The following is a 12602-nucleotide window of genomic DNA, read 5'->3' on the forward strand; positions in this document are numbered from 1 at the left end:
CGTGAGGATGCCTGGAGGAGAACATCGCAAGCGGAGGAACCCACATGTGGAAAGGCGCTGACGGACTACACGGAGACCAGTCTGCCTGGAGCGGAGCAGGAGTGTAGAAAAAGGAAGGAAGTAGGATTAGACAGGTAGGGTGGGGTGAAGAACAAATCATAGGGCTTCACAGGGCATTGAAGGCTGGATTTTATTTGTCGTAAATTAGGAAGCCGTTAAATAGTTTTGAGCAGAGGAGTGACGTGATCAGATTTATGTTTTTATTTTTATTTATTTACTTTTTAATTTTTTTTCAACGTTTTTTATTTATTTTTGGGACAGAGAGAGACAGAGCATGAACGGGGGAGGGGCAGAGAGAGAGGGAGACACAGAATTGGAAGCAGGCTCCAGGCTCTGAGCCATCAGCCCAGAGCCCGACGCGGGGCTCGAACTCACGGACCGCGAGATCGTGACCTGGCTGAAGTCGGACGCTTAACCGACTGCGCCACCCAGGCGCCCCAGATTTATGTTTTTAAAACATCACTGTGCAACTGGGTAATGCTGGAGTACCCAGTTAGCCCCAGGATCACAGTGGCTTAACACAACCAAGGTTAATATTCCCTTGTGCTCCCAATCCAGTAAGAGACTGCAAAGGGCTGTCTACCACAAAGTCACGTAGGATCCAGGCTGACGGGAGCTCTGCCATCTTGTATTGGTGCCATCTGGGACCAGCACTCTCTGCCATGGCTGGGAAAGAAGGGAGACTGGATAATGACGCATGTGGGTTATACGTTGCCTTGGCTCAGAAAAGAAACATGTCACCTCTGCTCAGATTCCATTGCCTGGAACACGACTCATCCTAGCTGCAGGGGGATTGGCAAATGTGGTAGAATGCACGGAATCCTTGTGTTTGCTGACTGCTGCACTCTCTGCCTCATCTGGAGACAAGTCAGAACCATTGCAGTACAAGAGGGGTGACGTGGCCTAGAACTGAGCGGTGACGGTGAACGTGGTGGGAATTGGGTAGACCTGGATATATTTCAAAGGTAGACCCAGTGAGATTCAGGGATGTTGGGGATGACTCCTAGATTTCAACCCCTTCCCACCAGCTTATCTCCTATACTAAATGGGATTTCTCTGAGCCTGGCTCCTGTTTTTCCACAGGGCCTACGAAATAGATGCACAGTACATACTTACTGAGTGCTAGAACAATTAACTTTATTTTATACAACCCACAGTTTCTTAAATAGTAAGTAGTTACTAATTGCTGTCAGGGGATAGTTTTACAAAATCTTTGATTTCTAATTATAGAAATATGTGTATGAGTGATGTGTTAATGCCGTGGGCTTCAGAATAGAAGGTTAGGAACAGAAGTACCTTGTGGCTACTAGGGTCAGTGAAGAAACTGTGATTTTTCTCTCCGGTACATTTGTCTATCTTTTTTTTTTTTTTTTTTTTTACTACTTATTTCTTCTATCATGGAAGAGTTTAAGCAAAATAAGTCTAATAGACTTACTCGGTGTGAAACTTGTATTTAATCTCACCCTATAGTCTTTTTTTAAAAAAAAATTTTTAATGTTTATTTTTGAGAGAGAGAGCACGAATGGGGTAGGAGCAGAGAGAGAGGGAAACAGAATCTGAAACAAGCTCCAGACTCTGAGCTGTCAGCACAGAGCCTGATGCGGGGCTCAAACTCACAGACTGTGAGATCATGACCTGAGCCAAAGTCAGACGCTTAACGGACTGAGCCACCCTGGCGCCCCTCACCCTAGGGACTTTCAGCAATGAACCTGTTCTCACAAAGAGTGAAAAGCTTAAATATCCAATCAAGCACAGTGCCCAGGCAAGTAAAAGCCCTTGCATCTTTTATCATATCATTCTGCCTCTTGTACAGGCCCCGGCTCCCTCAGGAAAATTAACTTACGTTTACATTTGTTTACATGCTGTATTCTTAGTAACCGTGGTTATTTACTTATTTTGAAAGATCATTAAGAATAACGGGGGGAGGTACTTTTCTGATGAGATTGGTGATGAGGTCAAACAACTTAAACTCCTAGAGGATTCACTCGCCTCTACTGGCTGTTCCATGGCGGTTCCATAGCAGATTCTAGGAAAGCACGGATGTCAGTGTGAGGCCTGTGCTCAGTATTGCTGGGCAGCTGGGGTCCACACGCATGTCGGCATGGAGTATGCACTTGGTTGTTGGGGCAGACGGCCTGCCAGTGGACCAGCTGTCGAGGCTGAAGAAACCGAGTCCAGGGTGACTTGTGTGTATCTCGGTATTGAGTCATGACCGGGCATTTGCCCTGCAAAGAAGAGAAGAGACAGTGTTTCACTGAGATAAGATACCAGTTGACACTGGGGAATGAAGAAAAGCTTCCGCGTGTGGAGCCTAGAGTGTGGGCTACGGTTACATTGCGAGGCTAGAGGGATAGCTTGGGGCCAGCTTGGGAGAGTCCTCGGGTTGCCGTGCCAAGGAACTTGCGGAGCTTATGAAAAGGTTTTTCTAAAAGAGATTACATGGCACATTTACTAGGAAGATAAAAACCTAACAAATAGATGACGGCCTGGGTGGTGTATCAGTTGGTCAAATTAGAATTGAGCCTCGATTTCCTGAGTTTCCTACTATATGGGTAAGGCATTTTGCTGATTGTTTTGCATATTCTCTCATTTAAATGGTCAGAATGACATTGTGTGGCAGATGACTTTTTTTGCATTTTATGCATGAAGAAACGAAGGCTTGAAGCATGTTGTCAAGTGTCACCCCGGTAGTAAAAATCAAACACGGGTTTTGTGAGGTTAGTGCTCTCCCTACACTTACCAACTATTCCAGGGGTGGTTGACAGTCACAAGACTGACTTCGGACAACAAAGATGGCCTCTGGACTCCTCCCAGGGCACAGAGGCCAGTGGTTTCTCTCAGGACGCTGCTTTCCGCACAGGGGAATTGCCTGTCCTGTTCCTACTCTCTTGCCAGTCTGTTGTGGAAACCTTCCACGCCCTTTGATGGGCTGGGAGAGCATAGACATTTGGCCAGCTGGATATCCAAACATTCCCCAAACCCGTGTTTCTTGGGGAAGCAGACAGGAGTGAGTGGAAAGGAAGGACTCTCTAGGCCATTTTCTTACTTGTCTTTCCTTCTGTTGAGCATTCGGCCAGTGTGCACCCATCATACGCTTTGTCAGAGCCCGTGAGGGGGTAGAAATGGCAAAGTGGAGGCTGTGTGACGTGCAGTGAAAGGGGAGCACCAGATCCATGACCAAGGCCCCTGCCTTCTGGCTTTTCCTTTTTGCACTCATGCGAGGAACCCCAACATATCACAGAACCTCCCCAGGGCTCAGTCCTTCCATCCATATGATGGGGGAAAGTAAGGAGGGCTGTTGAACTAAACACAAGTTCTGTGATCTTGTATTTCTCAACCACAGAAAAGAGTTCACGGGGTATGCAAGGGAGGAGAATGATGAACTGATACTGATGGTCAGTAGTGGCTTCTGATGTTGTTGTATGCCAAGGTGCTTGGGGGTAGCAGTCTGGCCACAAAACTTACTTGAAGCTGCATTTGCAAAGCACACACTTAATTACAGTTCAGTGGAAATAGTACTTTCCTCAAGTTCCTTTTTACCCATATTTGTATAGACCGAAGAAAATGTCAGCTGTCCTCATTATGCCACATGAATTCTACACAGAGTGACTTGGAGGCAGCTGGTGGGGAGGGTTGAGCGGGGTTTGCCTCCTGGTGTGGTTGCAGGTGCCATGTTGATGTCTGTGGTATTTTTCAGAATAACCAGACACACAGGGTACCTGATGTTGAGAAAGAAAATAAAGATAAGATTTTGTCCTAAGACTCCTCATCTGTTTTTTATTTTATTTACTTAAATCAACACAGAGCCCTTTTAAGGCTGTAGTAAAAATGTGCCTGAGTAGTTGACATGAGGCTAAATCTAAGATCCAAAACAGCGCAAATCAGCGGGGCCTCAAAAAGCCCAGCGTGGCTCACCAGTCTGTGGTGCATCCGTCAAGATGGGTTATGTTTAGACTTGAGGCCAAGCAAGCTTAATATTTTTAATATTATGAGAAAAAGACAACTCGTGCATACCTAAGAAAGTGACTTTCGCGTGTCACAACTCAAATACTTGGTGAGTAATTGAATGAATACATTAGTGTAGAAAATTGACAAAATTGAGAACAAAATTGCTCATAACCCTAACATAGCAGTCACTGGTGTCTGTGTTTGTGTGTGTGTGTGTGTGTGTGTGTGTGTGTGTGTGTGTGTATTTTCTGTTCAGCCATACAGGTTTCGTTCGGATTTTAATACGAGCGTGGTGTAGACAGTTTTATGATTTCTGATTCCTAAAATTCAACATTTCATGATAAGCACTTTCCAAATTGCTAATACTGATTTTATATCTAATTTTAACGGCTGCATAATGTTCTATCTCGTAATTTATCATAAGTTAGTTACCATTTCTGTTATTACCAGGCAATTAGGTTGCTTTTGAGATTTTATTTTAGAGTATTATTCCAGTTGAAATCATTATGCCTATACAATTTTCTTCTTTTTAATCATTTCCTTGTAATAAATGATTGAAACTGGGAATTGTAACTGTAGAAATGACTCCTCATTTCTGCATTGTAACCAGTAATCTATCTGAATGCTAGTTTCATCATAACACCACCTACTTTTGCATTTTAGCATTAAAAAAAAAATCTGGATTTACTACCTTAATAGTGCATATGGCACCTCACTGTTGTTCTCCTCACAGAAGAAAAACTAATACAACAAAAGTCCTAGACACCAATTAAAGTTGTATATCAACGTTTCACTCTTGTTCTCTTTACTTCGCTAATACCTTATTAAATACACCTTATTAATACCGTATTGAATGCAAACGCAGGGCCGGTTTGTCTCACTGCCGTTCAATACCTTTTTGTGTTGAAGCTGTCCGTGGAAGCACGCAAAGAGATGACTAGAAAGGCTGTCCAGGCAGTCCAGCATTTTATTGAGAAGCCGCGGAAAAGAAGTTCAGAAGACGACATTCAAGAAGCTAGTGACTGTAAAATCACCTATGTGGATGCCCGGGGCCATCTGGAGAAATCACTTGCTCACCTGGAAACCCTCAACCACAGCTTCCTTGTTTCTCTGAGGAATAGTGAGCAGGTAATGAAGGGAAAACTTCTTCTCCATGCTCACTCCCTCTGGCAACCTCAGTAGGGCTTACATTCGTCCTTTAGAGCCGTATTAGTGGTGTTGATAGGGGTTTCAGTCTTGCAGATGTCCTGGCAAATGTCCCTCAACCCTTTATCCTCTAGCCTCTTCATCACCTCTTGATTGTGGACTCCCATTTGCAGGTTTGCGGTTCTTTGAAGAGGATTTGGGGCCACTTAACGGGATTGAGGGACAGAAGGTGGTTGGGGTGGGGGATGGGCACCCAGGGGGTATGGCCCAGGATGGGCGCCTGGGGGAGGGAGTGGTCACTGAGGCTGAGAAAGGATGGGGTCGGTGGTTTGCAAGCCCTGCTTCTAGCCGGTAGGTGTTTTGCTCTCCAACTGAAAAATGATAGATTTTTTTTCCCCCGAATTTTCCAAAAAGTCCAGAAAGAGCCATCCGTGCCTGCTTCAGATTTTTTTTTTTAATTTTTTTTTCAACGTTTATTTATTTTTGGGACAGAGAGAGACAGAGCATGAACGGGGGAGGGGCAGAGAGAGAGGGAGACACAGAATCGGAAACAGGCTCCAGGCTCTGAGCCATCAGCCCAGAGCCTGACGCGGGGCTCGAACTCACGGACCGCGAGATCGTGACCTGGCTGAAGTCGGACGCTTAACTGACTGCGCCACCCAGGCGCCCCCAGATTTTTTTTTAATTATACGCCCCATCCTGTTTATGTTTTCTGTTTCCAACATAATTTTATCGATATGCATTTTTTTGGCTGATACAATTGTTCCTACATGGTTTCTAGTTGAGACCCTCATGGTGTCTCAGAAAATACTCTCGTGAGAGTCAGGAGCCCCCTGCCCAGGATGATTCTTGAGGCAGTTAGGACAGGGTGTTAGGACAACACACCCTCTGTACAGGGAACCCTCTGTAGCTTTTCTAGTTTTTCTTCTGTATTGTTACAGCCGAGGGAGTTTAAGCTGTTCTTTTCCATAACTGAGAAGTTGCCAGATCAATAAGTAAATGGATTCATATAGGTAAAAACAATGTTTAGATATATAAGCAATATTTCATTTGCCCCATTAATGTTACGGTAAATGAACCTGTAAGTGGCCACTAATCTCCTCTTTTATTTTTCTAAAACCTTACATATTGATTGAATCGTATTCTTGGCTTGTAAAGAAATATTCCTGACTAGAAAGATCGGTCAGTGGAGAGCAGTTCAGATAATGAACAAATGGAAGATTTCAAAATGTGTAGGAGACGCATAAATGCAAACCCTCGTGGAAAAGATAATGAGCAGAATTCAAAAGTTTGATAGCAGTTTTATTTCATTTTGTATTTTTCAGTGCTATTTGCCTGCCTAATGAATAACATTAAATGATGTGCAAGCCAGATAGAAGCCTTTGCAGGGAACGGATCGGCTTTTCCAATCTTGATTTTATCCTACTGACATGTAGAGAACTGTAATCCATAATTATAAGAACTAGGGTAAAATTTGAATTCCTCCAAGTTAAAATGATTATGCTGATTAGTATAAAAATGTACATACTTGTCTTGCTTAGTTTTTTAATTAAGTATGCTGTATTCAAATCTGGAGAATTGTCATTACTGTCCTTGGAACAAGTATTATCTTTCAGTGACTTGAATCACATCTGTGGGGCCAGAGGGGTTATTAACAAAAACAGCTGTTTGTTTCAAATAGGCTGAGATTTAAAGGTACCAAATGACTGCTTGCAAATGCTATTCAGTCAGACCGTGGATGGTCCATAATAGGATACTCTTCTGGTTCCTAAGTTGGACCCTATTTGATTTTATTAGAGTTCCTCTCATAGCAAACACTGGAAATAACCTTTATCCCCATACATTTGTCCCTTTTGAGTTCAGGCTTTAACTTTCACCTCTTTAATTCTACACCCAGTGAAAGAAGATCCCCCACACCCTACGTTAGCGCGGTCTAACTCGAGGTTTTTATCCTGTGACGCCTCAGTTCCCTCTTGCTCAGCAGGGACCTGAGTAACTGTTCTGTTGAACTCACGGGCATTTTCTGTTATCAGAAGTCTCACAGTGGGGAGAAGAGTAAAACGAAATGTCATGCGCCCAACTCCCAGCATCAACAGTCATCAGAATGTGACCCGTCATCTCATGCCCACCTCCCCTACCCTCTCCCCACTCCTGTGGATTATTTTCAAGAAAATCCCGGTCATCATTTCATTTTATCCGTAAATATTTCCTTATCTTTTTCTCAAAGGATACATGTGAACACAACCATTGCAACATTATCACAATCAAAACATGAACAGTATTGCTTCAGTATCATCAACTGTCCAGTTAACGGATTTTTACATGGTGGTTCTGAAAAGCAAAACAGTGCATTCTAGGTTACCTGAGAAGCATAAAGAACCTGGAAAGCATTCTAAACACTAAGTGACCACATTTGGTATGATGAAAAATAGTAGTTTGTGGCCCATTTCATAAATTATTTGTTGTCACATTAATTTTTACAGATATTATCGAAGAGGGGCAGGCTGTGTGGCATGGGGGTGGGGAGATTTAGTCTTTTGAATTCGTCCCCCTGAACATCCCCGTGTGCCTTTGGGCATGTTACTTAACATCTTTGGTTTTCAATTTACTTTTTGGTAAAACGGAGCTAATTAAAACTCTTTGCAGGCTCACTCTAAGCATTAAATTAGGTAACACACGTGTACTACCTGGGTTTGTGCAGATCAGAGCTGTTATGTGGTTATAATAATAATCACCGTAATAATAATCAAGAAACTCAGACTTCATGAGTTCACTTTGTGTCTGACATTGTGCAAAGGCCTGGCTCTTATATGATCTCATGTAACATTCACAACACCCTCTCTTCCCAAGAATCTCTGTCATCATCCTCATTTTGCAGGTCCCGAAGGCTCATCAACTAATAAATGCGAAAAAGCAAGGATTTGTACTCCAGCCTGGTGTCCGGGAAGCCCAAGCTCTTGAAAACCACTACGTCTCCTTCCGTGTGGCCTTTGTAGTTCGAGTGTGTTGGGTTTGAGAGTCGTCTAAACCTGCTTCACTCTGTACATGTGGCCACACCTTATTTCTACTTGATGTTTAGGTGTTGTGCCCCTTATCTTTTCAGGAAGCGCTGCAGAAATACAGTTGCCTGTATGATCTGTCCCGATCAGAAAAGGGGAAAGTTCACGATCAAGCCGTGGCCATGTGTCTAGATGGCCTGCCTCTGAGAATGATCCAGAAGCTGCTGCAGGTGGCCGTGGGCCCTCTCGACATCTCGCCCAAGGACGTAGTGCAGAATGCAGTGAGGAGAATAGTTTCTGCCCTGAGGTAAGCCAGAAAAGAGTCCCTGGAAAGCCGAGGCGCTAGTTTGCCAGTAATGGCCCTCGCTTCACAGTCACGAAGGTAAAAATACGATCATGTATGTGGAAGCATCTTACTCACTAGGAAGTACTTCATAAAAGTGAGAGGTTATTATCAGATTTCTCAAAGTCTTGTGTCTTAAAATACCTCAAGGGTGGAGAACCATGAAAGTGTTTCCCCATTGGTATTGTGTGTAACCCACCCTGAAATTAACTTCTGGTTAGACCCTCTTGCCGCTCCCCCTCCTCCCGCCATCGTCCCCATCCCCAAATAATTCTTGAAGTAAGGGAAGGGCCAAGATCAGCAGGTAGCTAAATGTCAGGTCATCACGTGACCCCCGGTAGATGTACACATCCTGACTTTTCTACTCACACTTCTTTTCAGAGCTTGCAAAATGGCTCCCAGAAGTTTCTTTCGAAGTATACACAAGGCAGGGTTAATCGTATACTGAAGAAGTTAGACATCTGTTAAGTCTCTTAGAGTTTTATTTACCTGCAGTTAATGGCCTGAAACCAACAATTGAGAAATTCTAGCTTTATGTCAGTATGCGGGTGTCTTCGCGGGAATGCATCCGGGACGGTTAGAAAAGGGGGAAAGTTAAGCTAAAAGAAGAATGAGGCATGAAGTGCTTTCTGTGAATAATGCAATTAGGCTGAAAGATTTGGTTGTGTTTAATGTATTCTCCTTTTAAGCATTCTTTGTAATTCTGCATTGCTCTTGAGGAACTTTTGATTAAATGCGTGTCAGTTTTCCACAGCTGAACTGAAATCAAATGAGCCTTTATCAGTTTAATTACCCCAGCCTCATACAGTTTTCACCTTATAATGATCTGAGGTATCTGGTAATTTTTAGAGAGAGACAGAGACAGAGATAGAGATAGAGAAATAAAATATAACACTTTGTAAGAAATAACAAACGTCAAGTTAATAAAGCAGTATTCTGTTACTAGCTTACTATGTTTTGGTGGTGGTGGTGGTGGTTATAAGAGCCGCCCACTTTCCTGTTTTCTTTTCTTTTTTCTTTTTTTAATGTTTATTTATTTTTGAGAGAGACAGAGCACGAGCAGGGGAGGGACAGAGAGAGAGGGAGACACAGAATCGGAAGCAGGCTCCAGGCTCTGAGCTGTCAGCACAGAGCCGGACACGGGACTCGAACTCACAGACCTCGAGGTCATGATCTGAGTCGAAGTCAGATGCTTAACTGACTGAGCCACCCAGGCGCCCCTTTCCTCTTTTTCATTGATGACAGATACTCGGTCACATTTTGCACCTTTTGATTCATAGCTATCTTTTTAGTGTTTCTTAAATCAAACTATAGATGAACCTCACAAAAACAAAACATTTTGAAAAATCGGTGCTTTGATGAATTTATTTCCTAAAAATTGCCTATTTTTGTAGATAATGAAAATATGTGATATTTTTACCCTTGTAAAATTGTGCCAGAAATTACACTTCTCTCTCCTTCCCTGCACCCAGCTCCACTTACTAAGATTTGGTTCTCACCTAATAAACGTTATGCTTAGCACACAGAAGATATTCAATAAATGTGAATTAAATCTTTCAGTAGTGGGAGGAGAGGGAACTTCAGAAGTTCAGCTACCTCCTTTTCAAAGGAAAAGAAATTGCTACTGACAACATCCATAACGTTCACCTTTTAGAAAGTTAGTAGAATTTGGTAGATATGAAACAACAAAGGCGTGTAAAGAACTGAATCCAGCAGTTGATTTAAGTCCTACCGCTGAAATTATTCAGAACACTCAGCTAAAACTTGTCTTCTGTTGCTTTTTTTTTCAAAATTTACTAGAGTCCCAGATACATACACTCGTAAAATGGGCATAATAATAGTACCTACCTTGTGGGCTGTTGGGGATTAAATGGTACATGTGCATACAGCATTCAACGGTGTCTTGTACCTAGTGAGCGTCACGTAAATAATAGGGTTTTTTTAAGTCCAGCTGGAGAATTTGGATGATTATGTATTTAATGCACACATATAATAATGTCCATTGACTGTTTTTTCGAGGACAGAAGGCAGGTAGATTGTGTTTTCTTGCCAGCAAAACAAGCACATATGAGACCGTGAGCATCTTAAAGGCAGAAGGTGTTTCGTTTCCACACCTTTGGCATGTCGTGTAGGGCTCAGTGCCCTCGCAGACCACACGCAGCCCGCGTGGCTGGGAGCCGGCAGCATGCACTGCCACAGCCCAGCCGGGCTCCGAGTGCGAACGCCGTGCTGCTTGCTGAGCCCGGAGCCCCCTTCTGAACCGGTTCTTTCTCTCTCCCTTCACAGCGGAGGCAGCGCTGAGCTCGGTGGGCCCAGGGACCCCCTCCAGGTCCTGGAAGGTGTTGTCGCAGCCGTCCACGCCAGCGTGGACAAGGGGTAAGCCTAGAACGGCTCGCGTGTCTCACTTCGTGGCACTCCGCAGGATCTTAGAATTATCGTGAATATCCATATTTATGAAACTGCCGAGAGGAAGCAGTCTTCCCAGGTGTTTTCAGAAGGAATTGCTGAGAACTTTGTCACTACAGAGGCTCTCCATCTGGAGACACAGTTTCGCAGCTGCTCTCTCACTCCTCAGCTCCAGCAGGACACCCCCCTTCTCTCCAGAGCCCCGTCTGCAGGGAGAGTATGGTTTCTTCTCGCCACCTCTTGAGTGAGGCCAGGAGGGGGAGCCGCTCTGAGCTTCTTAGGAGAGAGAGGTTCACATCTCCGAGAGGTTAGCTGGACTGAGTGAAGTATGGAAATTTCTAGAATGTTTATATATTTCTTAGAGCTTTATACATGCTAGGTCTGTCTTGTCGGAGGACTATGAGTGTACAGGTTTTATGAGTCTAGAAAGATGTGTGTCTCTAATGCCATTTTTAGAAAGAAGTTTTCATTTAGGTCCAGTGGCAGTGACAGCGTTAATAGCATCAAATGGGTGGTTATATATTCACCAGAGTTTACAGACATCTTTCCTGTGGCTTTTACTCATGTCATCCCTGTAAGGCCGGGCCCCAATTCCTTTTTTTATGTTGTTTTTGTGTGTTTGTTTGTTTGTTTGTTTTAACAAAATCTCTCTATCCAATATGGCATTTGAACTCACAAACCTGAGATCAAGAGTTATATGCTCTACTGACTGAGCCAGCCAGGCGCCCCTCAGTTTTCTTTTTTCTCCCCTCCCCTCCCCTCTCCTTTCCTTTCCTTCCTATAGGTTTCCCAGTGTGGGGCTTGAACTCAGAACCCTGAAATTAAGGTCTGAGCTGAGATCAAGAGTTGGAATCTTAACTGACTGAGCTACCCAGGCGCCCCTCCGTTTTTTTAAATAGGAAACATGATATAATAATACCAATGAAGAAATATTTGCAAAAATTCCTCATAGTTCATTGAGTATTGTAATTGTTTTTATTTGTACATTACCTTCTAGTTATTGTGCAGGTACAGATGTATTTTTATATAGCTTCAATCAAAACGTATAAACACTTCCTGTTCTTTTTTTATTTGCTTGCTATTGTGAGTCTTCCCATTGGTCTTTGTAGCTTCCCTGAGTATTATTTCTGATGGTTGCGTACGCTGTTGCCATTTTCGGAGGAGGCCTTGCCCCCAGTCGTAGGCCTGGGAGATGGAACCAGGATCCCAGCCAGGCTCTGAGTCATGATTCAGCTCTTAGATGCCTTTGCAGCCTATTTCCATGCATTGCTCTGTGCCCGAGGTTTGAGTGGAAGACAGAGGATAAGCCATACTGGTCAAAGTGGGAAAACACGGCAGTCAGGGCCCTCTGCCGACTCAGCCTTTTGCCTCACATGCTTGTTCTGATCCCCTTTGCTCTTTCAGTGGGTCTTTCAGTAAGAAGGAAGCCACAGCAGGGGCCGATTTACCTCTCGTTCTAAAGAGAAATGAGATAACCTACATGTGCACCATGTGCTGAGTCACGAGTAGTAAGATACGGGGAGGAAATAACCCCCAACCTCAGAAGCTCAGTCTTGCAGGGGCGACGAGCCCCCCATGCCCCTCCCCCAGCCCTGGTTACCACACTCTGGAGGGGCAGGTGCTAGACAGAGAGCACAGTAGAGGGAGCAGTTTATTCTGCCTGGGGAGGTCAGAGCAGGATACACAAGGGGCCACGTTGG

The 12602-nt window shown here is 43.9% G+C and overlaps 1 protein-coding gene across 2 annotated transcripts in view; it reads left to right on the forward strand.

The window, feature by feature from the left end:
* The window catches only part of NBAS (NBAS subunit of NRZ tethering complex), a 339195-nt gene that overhangs the window by 281434 nt on the left and 45159 nt on the right, over positions 1-12602 (forward strand). For both annotated transcript variants that reach the window (XM_043604496.1, XM_043604497.1), the window contains 3 exons: positions 4918-5136; positions 8258-8460; positions 10783-10872. In XM_043604496.1, coding sequence (XP_043460431.1) covers positions 4918-5136; positions 8258-8460; positions 10783-10872 — 512 coding nt within the window. The remainder of the gene's footprint in view (positions 1-4917; positions 5137-8257; positions 8461-10782; positions 10873-12602) is intronic.

The sequence above is a fragment of the Prionailurus bengalensis genome, chromosome A3, assembly GCF_016509475.1.
Source record: "Prionailurus bengalensis isolate Pbe53 chromosome A3, Fcat_Pben_1.1_paternal_pri, whole genome shotgun sequence".
NCBI classification, from domain to species: domain Eukaryota; kingdom Metazoa; phylum Chordata; class Mammalia; order Carnivora; family Felidae; genus Prionailurus; species Prionailurus bengalensis.